Consider the following 16,416-nt stretch of genomic DNA (forward strand, 5'->3'; position numbering starts at 1 on the left):
AAGTTTTCCCAGGTTTCGACCGAATCCGGACTAGCCAGACTGCCTACGTACCCCCAAATGATGAGGATCAGGTCGCGCGTAGTTCAAGGCACAAATGCCCCTAGTTTATGGGTTTTCAAAGAGAATGGATTTGATTTTGTGTATGCTCAAAAGGGTTTTGCAAAGGATTCTTCTGATATGTTTTTTTTTTTCTTACGAAAGGATTTTTGGTTTGAAGCTCTGGTCGGCCAAGGAAGGCCTTCTGGTGCTTTAAGCATAGTATTTCTTGAGTTGGTCAAGGTTTGTTGGCTCTGTTAGCTTTTCTCCATTTTCATCGAGGAGTCTGACGGCTTTTCCAGGCAAGACTTCGTCAACAATGTATGGGCCTGACCATTTCGGCTTGAATTTACCCCTGGGATCATATACCGGTGCCCGGAAGGATTTCAGAACAAGATCTTCTTTCTTGAGGTCTCGAACTCGAACTTTCTTGTTGAAGGCTCTCTCGACACGGCGTTGATACCCCTGAACATGGTACAATGCTTTCAGCCTCTTTTCGTCAATCATTTGTAACTCCTGATATCTAGCTTGAGCCCAAACAGATTCTGGCAACCCAGCTTCCATCATCACTCTCAGGAAGGGAATTCGCATTTCAACAGGCAAGACAGCTTCCATTCCGTACACCAAAGAATACGGAGTTGCACCTGTAGAGGATCTGATCGACGTCCTATAGGCCCACAAAGCATACGGGAGCTTGTTCGACCAATCTTTGTAAGTCTCGGTCATCTTGCTGATGACCACCTTGATGTTTTTATTAGCAGCTTCAACAGCTCCATTTGTTTGAGGTCTATAAGGCGACGACTTATGATGCTTGATCTTAAACTCCTCACACAGGCGCGCCACCTCCTTCTTGAAATGGGACCCATTGTCTGAAATTAGTTCATGTGGTACTCCATATCTGCAAATAATGTTTGCTTTGATGAACTTTGCAACAAAAGCAGATGTCAATGACGCATACGAAGCAGCTTCTATCCACTTTGTGAAGTAATCAATGGCAACCAAGATATACTCATGCCCACTAGAAGACTTCGGACTTATCTTCTCGATGATATCTATTCCCCATACTGAGAATGGCCACGGTGATGTGAGAGAATGCAACTGAGAAGGCGGCACATGGATGAGATTGGCATAGACCTGACATTTGTGGCATTTCTTCACATAGGCGTAGCAATCTGCTTCCATTGTCGGCCAGTAATAACCAAGTCTGAGAATCTTCCTTGACAGCATCTTTCTGTTCATGTGAGGTCCACAGACTCCTTCGTGTGTCTGCTCTATGAGTTCAGCGGCTTGATCCTCATCTATACACAAAAGTTGGATTCCATCGAACGACCTTCTGTACAACTCCTCACCACAGATGATAAAGTTAGAAGCCAATTTTTGAAGAGACCTTCGCTCTTTTCCTGAAGCTTCTGGTGGATGCCCCTTGCCTAAGATGAGGTTTTTGATATTTGTGTACCAAGGCCTGCCATCTGGACACCTTGCTGCTATTTCAATGGCGTTAACATGTGACGGGGCCCATTGAAGCCTTACTTCTAATGGTTGAACCTCCATTGTCGCAGAAATGTCAAGCATCGAAGCCAGAGTAGCTAATGCATCCGCAAAGTGATTCTTCGTTCTGGACAAATGAGTGAATGTGATATTTCTGAATTTTCTGACCAGAGACTCCAGGTACTTATTATACGGGATCAACTTATCGTCTCTTGTTTTCCAGTTTCCGTTGGTTTGACAGATAATCAGAATTGAGTCCCCGAATACACCTAGGTCCTGAATGTGCAAGGCCATGGCTGCTTCCAAACCTGCAATACATGCCTCGTATTCTGCCATATTGTTTGTGCACTTGAACTGAAGTTTGACGGATATAGGGATATACTCCTTTCTTGGTGACACCAACACCGCTCCTACACCTTGGCCTCGATTGTTGACTGCTCCATCAAAGTACATCAACCACTTTGTGTCTGGAACTTCATCTTCCACAGTCATTATCTCCTCATCTGGAAACTCTGCTTTCAAAAATTCATTATTTTCTGCTGGTGAATCAGCTAGCTGCTCAGCTATCACGCGCCCCTTAATCGACTTCTGAGTGACATAAGTGATATCGAACTCAGACAATAACAACAACCACCTGGCGTTTCTTCCGGTAAGGGCTGGCTTCTCGAACAAATATTTCAATGGGTCCATCTGTGAGAGTAGAACCCTATTCGATAACAAATAATGCCTCAGCTTCTGAGTAGCCCAAACCAGTGCTAGACAAGTCTTCTCAAGAATGGTGTATTTCTGCTCGTACTCCAACATTTTCTTGCTGATGTAGTAAATGGCTCTTTCTCGCTTCGACTCTGGGTCTTGCTGCGCTAACATACACCCCATCGCTGTGTCAGTAACAGACAAGTACAGCAACATCGGTTGTCCTGGTATGATTGGTGACAATACTGGTGGTAAAGCCAAACACTGTTTTATTTTCTCGAAAGCTTCTTGACACTCTTCGTTCCATTTCTTTGAAGCATTCTTCTTTAAGAGCTTGAAAATCGGCTCACAAGTGGTTGTCAACTATGCAATGAACCTTCTCAAGTACTGGACTTTGGCTAAGAACCCACGGATCTGTTTCTCAGTCTTTGGCGGCGTCATTTCTTGGATAGCTTTGATTTTTTGCGGATCTACTTCAATCCCTCTCTGGCTGACCAAGAATCCCAGCAGTTTTCCTGACGTAACCCCAAATACACACTTATTCGGGTTGAGACGGAGCTTGAACTTTTGAATTCGCTGGAAGAACCTTCTCAATGCCCCTGCGTGCTCTTCCCTGGTCTTCGCTTTAACGATCATGTCATCAACATATACTTCGACCTCTTTGTGTATCATGTCATGCAGTAAAGTGGTAGCAGCCCTCTGATATGTTGCTCCAGCATTTTTGAGTCCAAATGGCATAACTCTGTAACAATATGTCCCCCATTGAGTGATGAAGGCCGTCTTGATCATGTCCTCAGGAGCCATCTTGATCTGGTTGTATCCCGAGAATCCATCCATAAATGAAAGGAGAGCATGGCCTGCTGTGTTGTCCACCAAGATGTCAATGTGTGGCAAACGGAAATCATCTTTCGAACTTGCTTTGTTCAGATCTCTGAAATCCACACACATTCTGACTTTTCCGTCCTTTTTGGGCACCGGTACTATGTTGGCTAGCCATTCAGGGTATTCAACAACTTGTATAAAGCCAACATCCAATTGTTTCTGCACTTCATCTCTGACTAGCAAGTCCCATTCTGGTTTCATTTTTCGAAGTTTTTGCTTTTTCGGCCTGGCACCCGGGATTAGAGGAAGTCTATGTTGAACAATGTCTTCACTTAATCCCAGCATGTCATCATAGGACCAAGTGAAAACTTCTTTGAATTCCTTTAATAGGGCAATTAATTCCGCACGCTCTTCGGGAGTTAATGTTTTGCCAATTCGAATTTCCTGAATTAGGGTTTCATCACCAATATTGATGGTCTCGATTTCCTCTTCGAATGGTTTTGCTCGACGCTGCTCCTCCTGCCTAATCATGTGTTTGATTTCAGGGGGAGTTTCGTCGGCATCCTCATTAGAGGGGGAGTCTTGATTATTATTATTATCAATTTGATCAGATAAAGAAGCAGAAATTGAAGTAGAGATAGGCGAATAAAAAGAAGAGTCTTTTATTTCATTCAAAGAAATCGAAGTTACATCTGTTGACGCGCCTTCAATGGGCTCAGTATTGAAATCTTTAAAGATCTTTACAGACTCATCAGACTGGACTATCGTATGAACAGACTCGACAGACTCAGTAGACTCAACAGAAGATGCAACGGACTCTGCATCGGACTGAGCAACGGCATCAGGAAACTCCTCATCAACCGGCTCGATCACAACTGTACCTGCATAAAAAGAAACATCAGATATAGCAAACTCTATTTTTGACTTGGAAATGGACATATAGCTAGAGACAACGGACTCTTTGATAGAAACAGGATTGTACTGGATGACGACTTGGGGTATGACCTGGGAACTCCAATTCGTGAGAGGTCCCTCGGCTGGGGTGATAAGGCTTTCAGGATCAAGGATCAGCGCATCTCCTCCGATCATGGCTACAATCGGTAACTCAACCTGGAACAGGGAATTCAGAAGACACGGCTCAAGGATATCAGCCCAATCAACCTCTGGTTCGATCATATGAATCTGCAAACTCGGGTACTCATCTGGCAGCTCCATATTGAAAAATATCTCAAACCCTGGCAGCTCTTGCCCTGTTAACTCATCAACCCACGGCTCTGCGAACCCACGGAATGCAAAGTCATCTCCCTCTCTGCGGTACTTACCATTTCTGATCAGACTAAACGGTTTCATCGACAGCTCTAGACCCTGGCGTCGGAGCTCGGACCATTTCCGCATGTAATTCCTCATTTCTCTAATCTCATCATGAGAAGGTTCATATCCGAGTCCGAACAACCCTTCATTCTTTCTCATTACAGGCCATTCGACTATCCCCTGATGATTGCGACTCAGACCTGCACCGGGAAGGTACCCTTGTCTACGCATCATCTTTACAACCTGGGGATTAGTGCTGGTGAGGAACAAAATCTCTTCATTCTTTGCTTTTTCAAATGATATGGCTGTGACTTCTACAGAGAACCCGGTCAGACTAACGTCACCTTTCTTTTCTGAGGTACCCTCTTGTGAAATTTGGCCTACCTCCAAATCAGGATCACCCTTGACTGTTATCACCCTGTTGTTTCTGATGAACTTCAGTTTCTGGTGCAGTGAAGAAGGGATAACTCCAACCTTATGGAGCCAAGGTCGGCCAAGCAAGAGAAGGAAAGACGCTTTGATATCGAGCACTTGGAACTCTACTTCAAAGATTTCTCCTCCTATCAGAATTTCGGTTGCTAGCGTTCCAATAACATCGCGTCTGGTACCGTCATACGCCAAAATTCCTTGTTCAGAAGGGATGAAGTCATTCGGCCCAAATCCCAAGACAGTAGCAGTGGCTAACGGACATACGTTCAGTGCGGACCCGTTGTCAACTAATACATCTGGGACCTTCTTCCCGTTACAGACAACAGTGATCTTCAGTGGACGCGTATGATTGTGACCCTCAGATGTCAGATCTTCATCAGTGAAAGAAAGAGTCTTGGACACCCTAGCCATTGCTACTAAACCAACCAGCTCATCAGATGTAATATCCACAGATACCTGTGCAGCATTCAACTCTCTTAGTACAACTTGACGGTGCTTTGGGGAAGCCATAAGCAAACCCCAAATTGAAATATTAGCCTGGGTCTTTTTGAGTTGCCGTAAAAGACTCTCATCCTCTTCTTCGCAACTCGGCTTGTTCTGCTTCTGCGCTTCTGCGGCCCTTTCGACTTCAGCTGGGTTCTCGGCTCTCAACTCAACAGGTTTGAAGATCCGCCCACCACGAGTAACATGGTGGACTTCGTCACATTGATCGTTCAAGAAATCAAAGTCATCGTCATCAAAGCTCAGAACATACGGAAGCACATCTTGAACCTCCTCTTCATCACATTGAAGGATGTAGGGACCAGTAGAAGACTCAGCATAATCATCTTCATCTCCACCAAGCACATAAGGCTTCTCTTCCTCTACTTCTTCAATTTCCTCGCCAAATGCCAAGACAGTCGGTGAATCGGAAGCGATAGCACAAATCAAGGAAGCAGGGTCAAGAATAGGCTCTTCAGTAAAAACTGCCCCAACTGTAGGTGGAGGGCGCGCAGCATGAGCTGGTAATGGATTCCGGGTAGTGTTTGGCATAAATACAGCGATTTTTTTCGCTTCTATCATATCCTGAATTATATGCCTCAAGGCCATGCAGTTATCTGTTAGGTGCCCTGTTCCTTGATGATATGCACAATGCTGATCTTCACGCCAATATCTGGGGAGAATAGGCGGTGGAGGTCTCGGTTCTAAGAGAGTGATCTTTTTGGCTCTTAATAACTTCTTGAGAGCGACAGATAAAGGGTAAGGTAGCGGATCAAAATGTCTCGGCGGTTTCCTCGCTGGCTGCTCTGTCTCTGCTACAACTCTTCTCATAGGGCGCGCAGCAACCACATTGTTAACTTCAGGCTTTGAAGCTACCATTGGTTTCTTTCCATTCCTTGGATCAAAAGATGACTTCGCCAGAGAACCCTTCAACAACGCATCTTCAGTTATGGTTCCTGTCTTGATCAAGTGATTGAAATCAGAGTAATATTGCGTCGCCATGAAGTGGTAGTACTGCGGAGACAAATTCTTGACCGCAATTTTGATCTGATCTTCTTCAGAAGGGCGGCTAGTCATCTGGGCCGCTTTTCTCCTCCATCTTCTTACAAAAGACGTAAATGTTTCCTGGGGTCCTTGCTTGATCGCTTTCAGATCCCTCTTTGTAACCTCTATCCCTTCTTCCATCGAAAATTGCTCAACGAACTTGTTAGCGATTTCGTCTAAAGTTCCGAGTTCTTCGGGTTTCAGATGAAGGAACCACTTCTTAGCTACTCCTGTTAGAGACATCGGAAACACTTTAGCGATCTGCTCTGGAGACAGCCCATACCCTTCTAAATTTGAAATGAACGACCTCAGATGACTCCACGGGCACCCCGTCCCATCATATTTATCAAAGTCTGGCATTCTAAATTTTGGAGGAAGGGTGACACCAGGGAAAAGGAAAAAATCTGACATATTGACCTTCTTTGGGCCCTTAACTTGCATGCTTTCAACTTGTTGGGTCAACTTTTCAACTCTATCAACCAATTCCTTCTCTTTGCCTGGCTTAGCTGATTGCGGAAGACAATTCTCCTCTACATATTGCTCGTCATAGAAATCATCTTCAGGGGAAATGACAGACCGATTAAAGCCTGGAATCACATTAGTAGGATTTTGGACGACAGGTGCTTTCGAGGTAGCGGCTTTCTCGCTCTTCAACTGAGTAACCTCTTCCTTTAGGGAAGATACCTCTCTTGTAAGGTTCCTCATCATGTCTCTCATTTCAGCCAGCATCTCATTTGACTCGGCCATTTGGTTAAGACTAGGGGAGATAAGTGGAAATAAAGCTGGTGGGAGAGGTGAAGAAGATCTACGACTTAGCCTCGACGTAGAAGATTGCCGGGACCAAGTAGGCTGTGAAATGGTAACTTTTTTCGAAGCAATGGCTATTGCTTAACTCAGACTCCTGAAATGGAAGTAAGAACACTAATTTAAATTAAGATAATCAGAAAGAATGTTATGCACAAATTGAAACAAGGGATAATACAAACACATCTCTCCTCTGGGTAAGAACCAGCAGTACAACAATTGTAAGAAGGGTCATGACGGCCCATCAAACCTAAACGGATAACCATCACACTCATGGTGTTTCAGATAAAAATCCGACAGCATAATGGCCTTACAAAAGGATCATGGCATGGTAAACTCATGGTTTATCACTAACAGTAAACCATAGGGCCATACTCAGAAGGTTTTAAGTAAAATCCGGCAGCATGACGGCCCCATAAAAGGATCATGGTAAGGTAAGCTCATGGTTCATCAATAACCCTAAGGAAGTCACACTCAATATATTCTGGGTAAAATCCGGCAGCATAACGACTGTACAAAGAGATGTGGTAAGGTAAGTACATGGTTTAGCAACAAGCCTAAAAAGATGATGACCACACTCAGGACATTTAGAGAAAATCTGGCAGCATGACAGCTGTACTAGGAGATATGGTACTGTAAGCACATGGTTTATCAATAACCCTAAAGGATAATGGTTACGCTTAAGGTTTTTGGAGAAAATCCGGCAGCATAACGACTGTACAAGGAGAGTCTCGGCAACCAAGCATAAAGAATATGCCGACAAGGTCAAGATGAAACAGGGCTCTCAGCAAGAACACACTCTGGTAGTGATAATGGCAAAGTAAACTCATAATTGGCATGCAGAGCGATCTGATCAAGATCGATCAAAGAATCAAGCTCAGGGAAGATAGATCATGGCTATAAAGATAATGATGTGAAACCAATGATCTGATCATAATCCAAAAGACGGGTGGATGGGAAAAATGGATTAGATTAGGAAAGAAAACCTAACTATGAAGCAGGCCCTAATCTAGTAATAAATATATATACATATATATACATCCTAACCAGGGGCACCAGCCCTAAATATAATCCCGCAGAGTCAAGACACTTGACTCAAGACAGACATGTGAGTGTACTAGGACCGCGTCTGTAGCCACATAAAGTGAGCTACCCTAGTCTAAAAAATAGGATAAGGTCCCTAACTCTAGGCTCTACATGTGTAAGCAACACATATGTTCATCCATAAATGCAAACAAAAGGACCATGCAATATATATATAGAGAGAGAGTAATGTCGCGAGGTCCACCTGGCCGGCTGCATAGTTACTTGTATGCTGTGACTATCGCCCAGCATACGAACTATGTGAAATACTCAAGAGGGGGGGGTGAATTGAATTTAACTCAATATTAGGCCTTTTGAAAATTATCTATAAACCCTAATTGGAATTTTTCTTCACTTAATTAAATATTTGGTTAGTGCAAATATAATTGAAAGAACAAAGTGAAATGCCAAACCAAAACAATAATGGAAATGCAAGAGTGAGAAATGACACACCGATATATAGTGGTTCGGCCAACGGCCTACTCCACTCTACTCAAGGTCGCACTTGAGGGATTCCACTATTGGAGACCTCCACGATGCCCGGCTCCGAGGCGGTTACAATTCCAAGGGATATTAAACAAGGATGGCCTTACACCTTTACAAAGACTCTCCTTCTCCGCCGAGTTCTAAGCGGTTGCTCTCTAGGGAATTAAAAAAGGAATGCCCTAGCCACCTATACAAGATATGGAAGATTTGATAGCTTGGCTTCTTCTTGAAACCTTGATGCCCTTTGTAGTTCCTTGATTGCTCTTCAACAAAGATTGCAAGTGATAGCTCTAAATCCAAACTCAATAGGTTCACAAGTGAAAGGCAAGTTTGGGAAAAACCAAAAATCTTAAGCTTGAAAGGGTTGCAAGTTTGCTTGAGTGCTTAAGAGGGTTTTTCAAAAATCAAGAGAGAGGAAATAATCCTCTAGATATTGTATAAATAGTCTCTCCTCAAAATATGACCGTTTGGGGGTGTAGATAACAAAAATCAAATTTTAATTCAAAACCCAACGGCTCTTTTTTGAGCTGTCGCAAGGTTCTCGGAGTTCCGAGAACCATTCTCGGAGTTCCGAGAATTCTCGGAGTTCCGAGAAATATTCTCGGAGTTCCGAGACAACGGCCAGAAGAAATAAAATTTCTACTGGACCATTTCTCGGAGTTCCGAGAAATTTTCTCGGAGTTCCGAGAAAATGTCCAGATGCTACTGGACCTTTTCTCGGAGTTCCGAGGGAACTCTCGGAGTTCCGAGCTCGGAGCTCCGAGAAAAATTCTCGGAGTTCTGAGAAGCCTAAAAATCCGCAGTTTTTGATTTTTATTGCTTGTTTGATTTTTAGCTTTTGGAACTCAACTCCTATGGTTATTTTGGAATGTTTATGAGGGTCCCAACATGTTGGTCCACCACATAACCATTCACTAATGCCTTTTAAGTTCTTAAGTGTTCTTTGAAAACCAAGTTGAAAACACTTTGAAAAACGTTTTGCCTTGACTTGAAAATCTAAAGAGAAAGGATGTACAATGATACCTATGTAGCTTTCAACTTCTCTTTAGTCTTGGTCTTCAATTGATCTTCCATCTTGTGTATGCTTGCTTGAGAGATGAGGTGAGCTTCACTTAGCTCCTTTGACTCTTGTATGGGATATCTCCAAGCATGACCATGTTGTGTGTTGGTTTCTTCAATGATCAATCCTATCTCAAACACAACACTTCAAAGCAAATTGATTAGTATTCAAAAAACACAATCAATTATGTTTAGAATCATCAAAACAAGATAGGAGAGTAGACCCTTGGGCTTACAATCTCCCCCTTTTTGATGATGACAAACAAAATTGATTATGAGGTGTGTGTGGAGTGACATAGTAGGCAAGTGAATACTAGAACTCCCCCTCAATATATGCACACATATAAATGATACAAGTTATAAGCATGAGGTGCATATAGTAAATTTGAATAGATAATCAATTTCAAACCTTCTCCCCCTTTTGTCATCGACAGAAAGGGTGTAAAAAAAATTTAGGAGTAGATAACTCCCCCTAAATCAATGCTTATGGTATAAAAATATTTAACCAAGTAATGCACATATACCTGTTCATGATCGAGATGTTGACATATGTCAAGATGTTAGGTATTTTAATTAAAGTGAAGATACCTCTCCAACTTAGAAAAACTATGAATGCTAAGAATATCAATTGAGTGATTTTTAAGATTAAAAGTTTGACATCTCATTCATGCAGATACTACCAAACAAAGATTATATATATAAATACTATATAAATAAGCTGGTTAAAGGCACAAAGTATTTATTTGGCAATTTCTTTAATTTGATCCGCACTCCAAATGTTTAAGGCACTTCGGATATAACAAATTCTATCATCACTAAGGGGTTTTGTAAAGATATCCGCTAATTGATCTTCAGTGTTGATATATTTTAAGCAAATATCCCCTTTTTGTGAGTGATCTCTGATGAAGTGGTGCCTAATCTCAATGTGTTTTGTTCTTGAGTGTTGTATGGGGTTCTTTGTTAAGCATATAGCACTAGTATTGTCACATTGGATGAGAATATTTTCCATTTTGATTGCATAGTCCATCAATGTGCTTTTCATCCATAGGACTTGAGCACAGCAAGCTCCAGCTGCCACATATTCTGCTTCTGTTGTGGACAGAGCTACTGAATTTTGCTTCTTGCTAAACCATGAAACAAGTGATTTACCCAAGAATTGGCAAGTCCCACTAGTGCTTTTCCTATCTACTCTACATCCAGCAAAGTCTGCATCTGAATATCCGATGAGAGTGAAGGAAGATGATCTTTCATACCACAGTCCTAGACTTTGGGTTCCTCTTAAGTACTTGAAGATCTTCTTAACTGCTGATAGGTGAGATTCTTTAGGATCCGATTGAAATCGAGCACAGAGACAGACAGTAAACATAATGTCTGGTCTGCTGGCTGTCAAATAGAGCAAACTACCTATCATACCCCTATACAATTTCTGATCCACAGATTTGCCAAATTCATCTTTTTCTAGCTTAGCAGTAGTACTCATGGGAATTCTTGATGTCTTACTGCTATCCATGCCATACTTCTTTAATAACTCCTTTGTATATTTTTCTTGATTTAAAAATATTCCATTTTTGTATTGTTTAATTTGGAGTCCTAAGAAGTAGGTTAACTCTCCCATCATGCTCATTTCAAATTCATTTTTCATTAAGGTTGCAAATTCATCACACAATTTTTGATTAGTTGAGCCACAGATGGTATCATCCACATAGATTTGGACAAGGAGGATATCATGATTTTCTCTTTTGATAAATAAGGTTTTATCCACCTTTCCCATCTCGAATCCCTTTTCAACTAAGAAAGTGCAAAGCCTCTCATACTAAGCTCTAGGAGCTTGCTTTAATCCATATAAAGCTTTATTAAGCCTGAAGACATGATTTGGATGTTTGAAGTCTTCAAAACCTGGAGGTTGCTCAACATACACTTCCTCTTGGATATAGCCATTTAGGAAGGCACTTTTGACATCCATTTGATATAGTTTAAATCCTTTATGAGATGCATATGCCAAAAGTATCCTAATAGCCTCCATACGGGCAACAGGAGCAAATGTCTCATCATAATCTATCCCTTCCTCCTGATTGTACCCTTGGGCTACAAGCCTAGCTTTATTCCTAGTGATAATTCCATTTTCATCCAATTTATTTCTATACACCCATCTCGTGCCAATGACTGGATGATCACTAGGTCTAGGTACTAGCCTCCACACTTTGTTCCTTTCGAATTGACTTAGCTCTTCTTGCATGGCCATCAACCAATATTCATCCTTTTCAGCTTCCTTGATGGATTTTGGTTCTAATTCGGATAGGAACGCCAAATTGTTACTCACACTACGATAGTATGATCTAGTTCTTACTGGCAATGTGGCATCACCTAAAATTTGGGATTCAGGATGATCTACCAATGTTCTCCTATCCCTAGGCAATGAGTCATCAATTTCATTTTCTACTTCCTCACTAGGTAATGTATGACTTGTTGATGCATGAGGAGGAGCACTCAATTTTGGAAAAAGATGTTCAATGGGTTCATCCTCATCATGTGGCATTTCTTGTGGTGTTGGCTCTCTTTCATCAAATGTCACATGCATGGATTCTTCTACTACTAGGGTTCTCCTATTAAATACTCTATATGCCTTGCTATGAGAAGAATACCCTAAGAATATTCCATCATCCGATTTCCTATCAAATTTGTGTAGATTATCTTTGATGTTTAAAATAAAGCATTTACATCCAAACACTCTAAAGTAGCTTATATTTGGTTTCAAGTTTTTCCAAAGCTCATAAGGTGTTTTCTTAGAAATTGGCCTTAGATATACCCTGTTTATGATATAGCAAGCGGTGCTAACCGCTTCCGCCCAAAAATATCTAGGGAGATCATTTTCATGCAACATAGTTCTAGCCATTTCTTGGAGAGTTCGATTCTTTCTTTCTACTACTCCATTTTGTTGAGGTGTTCTAGGTGCGGAAAAATTATGTTTTATGCCATGTTCATTACAATAAGTGTCAAAATGTACATTTTCAAATTCAGTTCCATGATCACTTCTAATGTGGGAGATGGCAATACCTTTTTCATTTTGAATTTGATTGCACAATGTAAGAAAGTTTTCATAAGTTTCATCTTTATGTCCTAGAAATATGACCCATGTGAATCGTGAGTAGTCATCAACAACTACAAACACGTACCTCTTTCCACCTAGGCTACTAGTCTTCATTGGTCCAAAAAGATCCATATGAAGTAGCTCCAAGGGGTAGGAAGTTGAAATCATATTTTTAGGTGCAAAAGAGCTTTTCAATTGTTTTCCTAATTGACAAGTTCTACAAATGTGATCCTTGATGAATTTGAACTTAGGCAATCCTCTAACACTTTCTTTTGAGGAGAGGGTCGAAATGAGATCCATTCCGGCATGACCCAACCTCCTATGCCATAGCCAAGAATCCTCACTAATGGCATTTAGACAAGTCACATTTTGGAGTCTAAGATCATCTAGTCCAATTGTATAAATGTTATTGTCTCTAGACCCTATGAATTTTACTTCTCCATTTATCTTATTTTTAACAATGCATTTATCGGGATTGAAGACAACTTCAAAACCATTATCACATAATTGACTAATGCTAATAAGATTATGGGACAAGCCATCAACAAATAGTACATCATGTATGGGAGAGGTAGAGTTACCTATGGTGCCTTCACCTTTGACTTTTCCTTTCTTATCATCTCCAAAGGTAACGTCTCCACCATCCTTGAGCGATAGGGATGCGAATTGAGTAAGGTCTCCGGTCATATGTCTAGAGCATCCACTATCAAGGTACCATGTGTTCTTCTTGTTATGGCTTTTAAGGCATACCTACATATGAATAGGCAAGTGAGATCCCTTAGGTACCCAAATCTTCCTAATCTTGCTATGTTCATTTGTTTTCACATTAGAGTTCAACTTAATCTTATCTTGTTTAGCATGTAAGCAAGCGACCTTGTAATGACCTTCTAGACCACAATAAAAGCAAATTTTGGTACCGCTAGAAGAAACCTTTTCAAGTTTAGTTTTATAGTTGGATATTGTGGTGTTCCATTTATGTCCAAGTCCACTTTTGTCACTTGACATTCTTTGAAGATTTACAAGCCTATCCAATTTTAATGAACTATTTTCAAATTTTTCAAAAAGTTTCTTTAGTTCATCATACTCAAAAGATAATCTACCATTTTCATGCTTTAGATTGTTGTTTTCATTTGAGAGTTCTTGTCGGTTTTTATTTAAGATTTTGATAGAAGCATTTAACTCATGAATTTCTACTTTGTATTTTTCATTCTTATCATCTAAAAATTCATGATCCTTTTTCAACCAACCAAATTCTTTTGTCATGTTAGCAAGAGAATTTTCAAGAGATGCAATTTTATCAAATTGAATTTCAAGTTCATCATTTGCATTTTGTAGGGAATCAAGAACTTCTTTTAAAACAATAACATCATTTAAAGTGTTTACCTCATTGTTGTCGTTTGTTGAGGCCATGAAGCATACGTTCCTTGCTATCAAGCAATCTTCGCCATCATTTTGTTCGCCTTCGCTTTCAATTTCTTCATCCCACGTGGCGGTCATTCCTTTCTTGCCTTCTCTTCTCTTGAAGCGGTTGTTTGAAGTGGGTTCATTGTTGAGTGGACAATCCGGGCGAATGTGTCCAAGCTTCTTGCAACCGTAACATCGTGTTAGCCCAAGGGTTCAACAAGTACTCCTATTGAATTGTTTTGATGATTAACAAACTAAATTTGTTTTAAAGGTTTTATACACTAATGATTTCCATTGGCAAAGTTATAATGTTCACAGTGTACCATCCTCAAGAGTGCATGACAAGGTTGAACTCAAGGTTGAACTCGAGGTTGAACTCAAGCACAAGAATGGCAAATCAACTCAAGCATCAATGGAGTTGAGTGAAGACATGTCAAAGCCTCTACAAGGTGCCAACAAGATTGAAGACCAAGTAAATTTAGAATGTAAACGGTCCTCAATGTTTAGTCTAGGTCTATGGCACAAAGGAGAGTTAAAATCAACCTAGATAGAATTTAATGGGTTTGTGAATGTTCATAGTGGTGTCTCAACATTGTTGGACCCTCATGACACTCCATTTATCTTGAAAAATCAAAGTTCCAAAAGCCCAAACAAAATCAGCAAAATATAAGGAAAATCTGCTGGCCGTAGGCTTCTCGGAACTCCGAGAATATTCTCGGAGCTCCGAGCTCGGAACTCCGAGAAAATTCTCGGAACTCCGAGAATTGTTCCAGGTTCAAAAAATTAGCCGCTCGGAGCTCCGAGCCCGGAGTCCGAGACGACCGTTGGGGTGCGAATATTTTGTCTTTTTTTGTCCCCTCTATTTATATGAACTTAGGGACTCTTGGGTTTTCTACCCAAGGACATTACAAAGATTTCAAGAGCACAAAAAGCCATTTGTTCTCCTTCTCTTGAAGATCTTCACTCTCCATCTCTCTCTTGTGCCATTTACCTTAGATTATTCTTGAGAGACCTTAGGACCTTCACTTGTTCAATCTTGTTCTTGTGAGAGTGAGTGAGCTTTACCTTAAATTAGCCTATCTAGAGGCAAGCAAGCTTTTTCATTTCATCTTCTTTGTATTTGGCACAAAGGGCGCCGTAGAAGACCCTTGGAGCGTAGAGCTCGATTTGTACAAGGCGGAAGGAACGCCGTATTTAAGTTCCTTGGAGAAGATAGTGGAATCCTCAAGGAGAGTAACTTGAGAAGAGTGGAGTAGGTCTTGAGATAAGACCGAACCACTATAAAAATCTTGGTGTCAAAGCTTCTTTGCCTCTTCACCTCTTCTTGTGTGGTAAGTTTTCACTATTGCTTTGAATACTATTTTTGATTTCCTATTCAATCTAAAACTAGTGCAATCTAAGTTTTCAAAATTCTTAAAATTTGAAAAGAAACCCAATTCACCCCCTCTTGGGTTGCTAAGTGGAATTTCACATCGTGGTTGAGAAGATCCATCACCGAGTTCTTCTTTCTTCTTGAATGGAGGGTTTGTCCTTCTATTTCTCATCCCTCCCATGTTCCTTTGCAAGAATTTGATCCTTCTTGTTAGGAGGGCAACTTCATCTTCCATGTCTTCTTTTGCATCTTCATTTTCACCTATATTACAAGCAAAAGCGATTCCTTTTCCTTTTTCGATTTTAGTTTCAATTTCGGGTGCTTTTGTTTTGAAAATCATTTCATGGGTGATCAAGGACCCTATTAGTTCATCTAGGTTCAATGTGTTCATGTCCTTGGCTTCGGTGATTGCGGAGGTTTTGGATTCCCAAGACAAAGGTAAGGACCTAAGGATTTTAGTCACTAAATCTCTATTGGAAAATTATTTTCCAAGACCCCTTAATCCATTTACAAGATTGGTGAATCTAGTGTACATGTCGGCAATTGTTTCATCGGATGTCATTTGAAAGAGTTCGTATTGCCGAAAGAGATGGTTCATTTTAGATTCTTTTACTTGATTGGTTCCCTCATGGGTGACTTCTAAAGTGTCCCAAATTTCCTTAGCCGAATTCAAATTTGATACTCTATTGAATTCTCTGGGAGATAGAGCACAAATAAGAGAATTCATGGCTTTGGCATTATAATTCGAAGCTTGTTGTTCGGCTTCGGTCCAATCATTTAAATTTCTTGTGGGTAAGATGTATTCATTATTAATTGC

General features: G+C 40.9%; 2 protein-coding genes across 2 annotated transcripts; both read right to left on the minus strand.

Annotated features, from left to right (window-relative positions):
* Window positions 1-249: 249 nt before the first annotated feature.
* Window positions 250-1,977, minus strand: LOC143861387 (uncharacterized). Its single transcript, XM_077372308.1, has 2 exons — window positions 962-1,977; window positions 250-607 (listed from the first exon to the last, which is right to left on the minus strand). The coding sequence occupies exons 1-2, from the start codon at window positions 1,975-1,977 to the stop codon at window positions 250-252; spliced, it is 1,374 nt and encodes a 457-aa protein (XP_077228423.1).
* Window positions 1,978-2,580: 603 nt separating this feature from the next.
* Window positions 2,581-7,050, minus strand: LOC143861388 (uncharacterized). The gene is made up of 3 exons (XM_077372309.1): window positions 4,882-7,050; window positions 3,730-4,794; window positions 2,581-2,835 (listed from the first exon to the last, which is right to left on the minus strand). Exons 1-3 carry the CDS (start codon window positions 7,048-7,050, stop codon window positions 2,581-2,583), a joined length of 3,489 nt encoding a protein of 1,162 aa, XP_077228424.1.
* Between the last annotated feature and the right edge of the window lie 9,366 nt (window positions 7,051-16,416).

The sequence above is a fragment of the Tasmannia lanceolata genome, unplaced genomic scaffold, assembly GCF_043159265.1.
Source record: "Tasmannia lanceolata isolate RefF3 unplaced genomic scaffold, GAP_Taslan_0.1 ptg000037l, whole genome shotgun sequence".
Classification (NCBI taxonomy): Eukaryota; Viridiplantae; Streptophyta; class Magnoliopsida; order Canellales; family Winteraceae; genus Tasmannia; species Tasmannia lanceolata.

What these genes read in the sequence shown, in the direction of transcription:
- LOC143861387 (XM_077372308.1), bottom strand. Translation starts at nt 1,977, where the DNA reads ATGTACTTTGATGGAGCAGTCAACAATCGAGGCCAAGGTGTAGGAGCG. An exon ending in ACATCTGCTTTTGTTGCAAA is followed by an intron (nt 608 to 961) that starts GTTCATCAAAGC and finishes TCCCTTCCTGAG; the next exon opens with AGTGATGATGGAAGCTGGGT.
- LOC143861388 (XM_077372309.1), bottom strand. Translation starts at nt 7,050, where the DNA reads ATGGCCGAGTCAAATGAGATGCTGGCTGAAATGAGAGACATGATGAGG. An exon ending in TCTTTGAAGTAGAGTTCCAA is followed by an intron (nt 4,795 to 4,881) that starts GTGCTCGATATC and finishes TCACTGCACCAG; the next exon opens with AAACTGAAGTTCATCAGAAA. An exon ending in TTGAAGGCGCGTCAACAGAT is followed by an intron (nt 2,836 to 3,729) that starts GTAACTTCGATT and finishes GTTAAAGCGAAG; the next exon opens with ACCAGGGAAGAGCACGCAGG.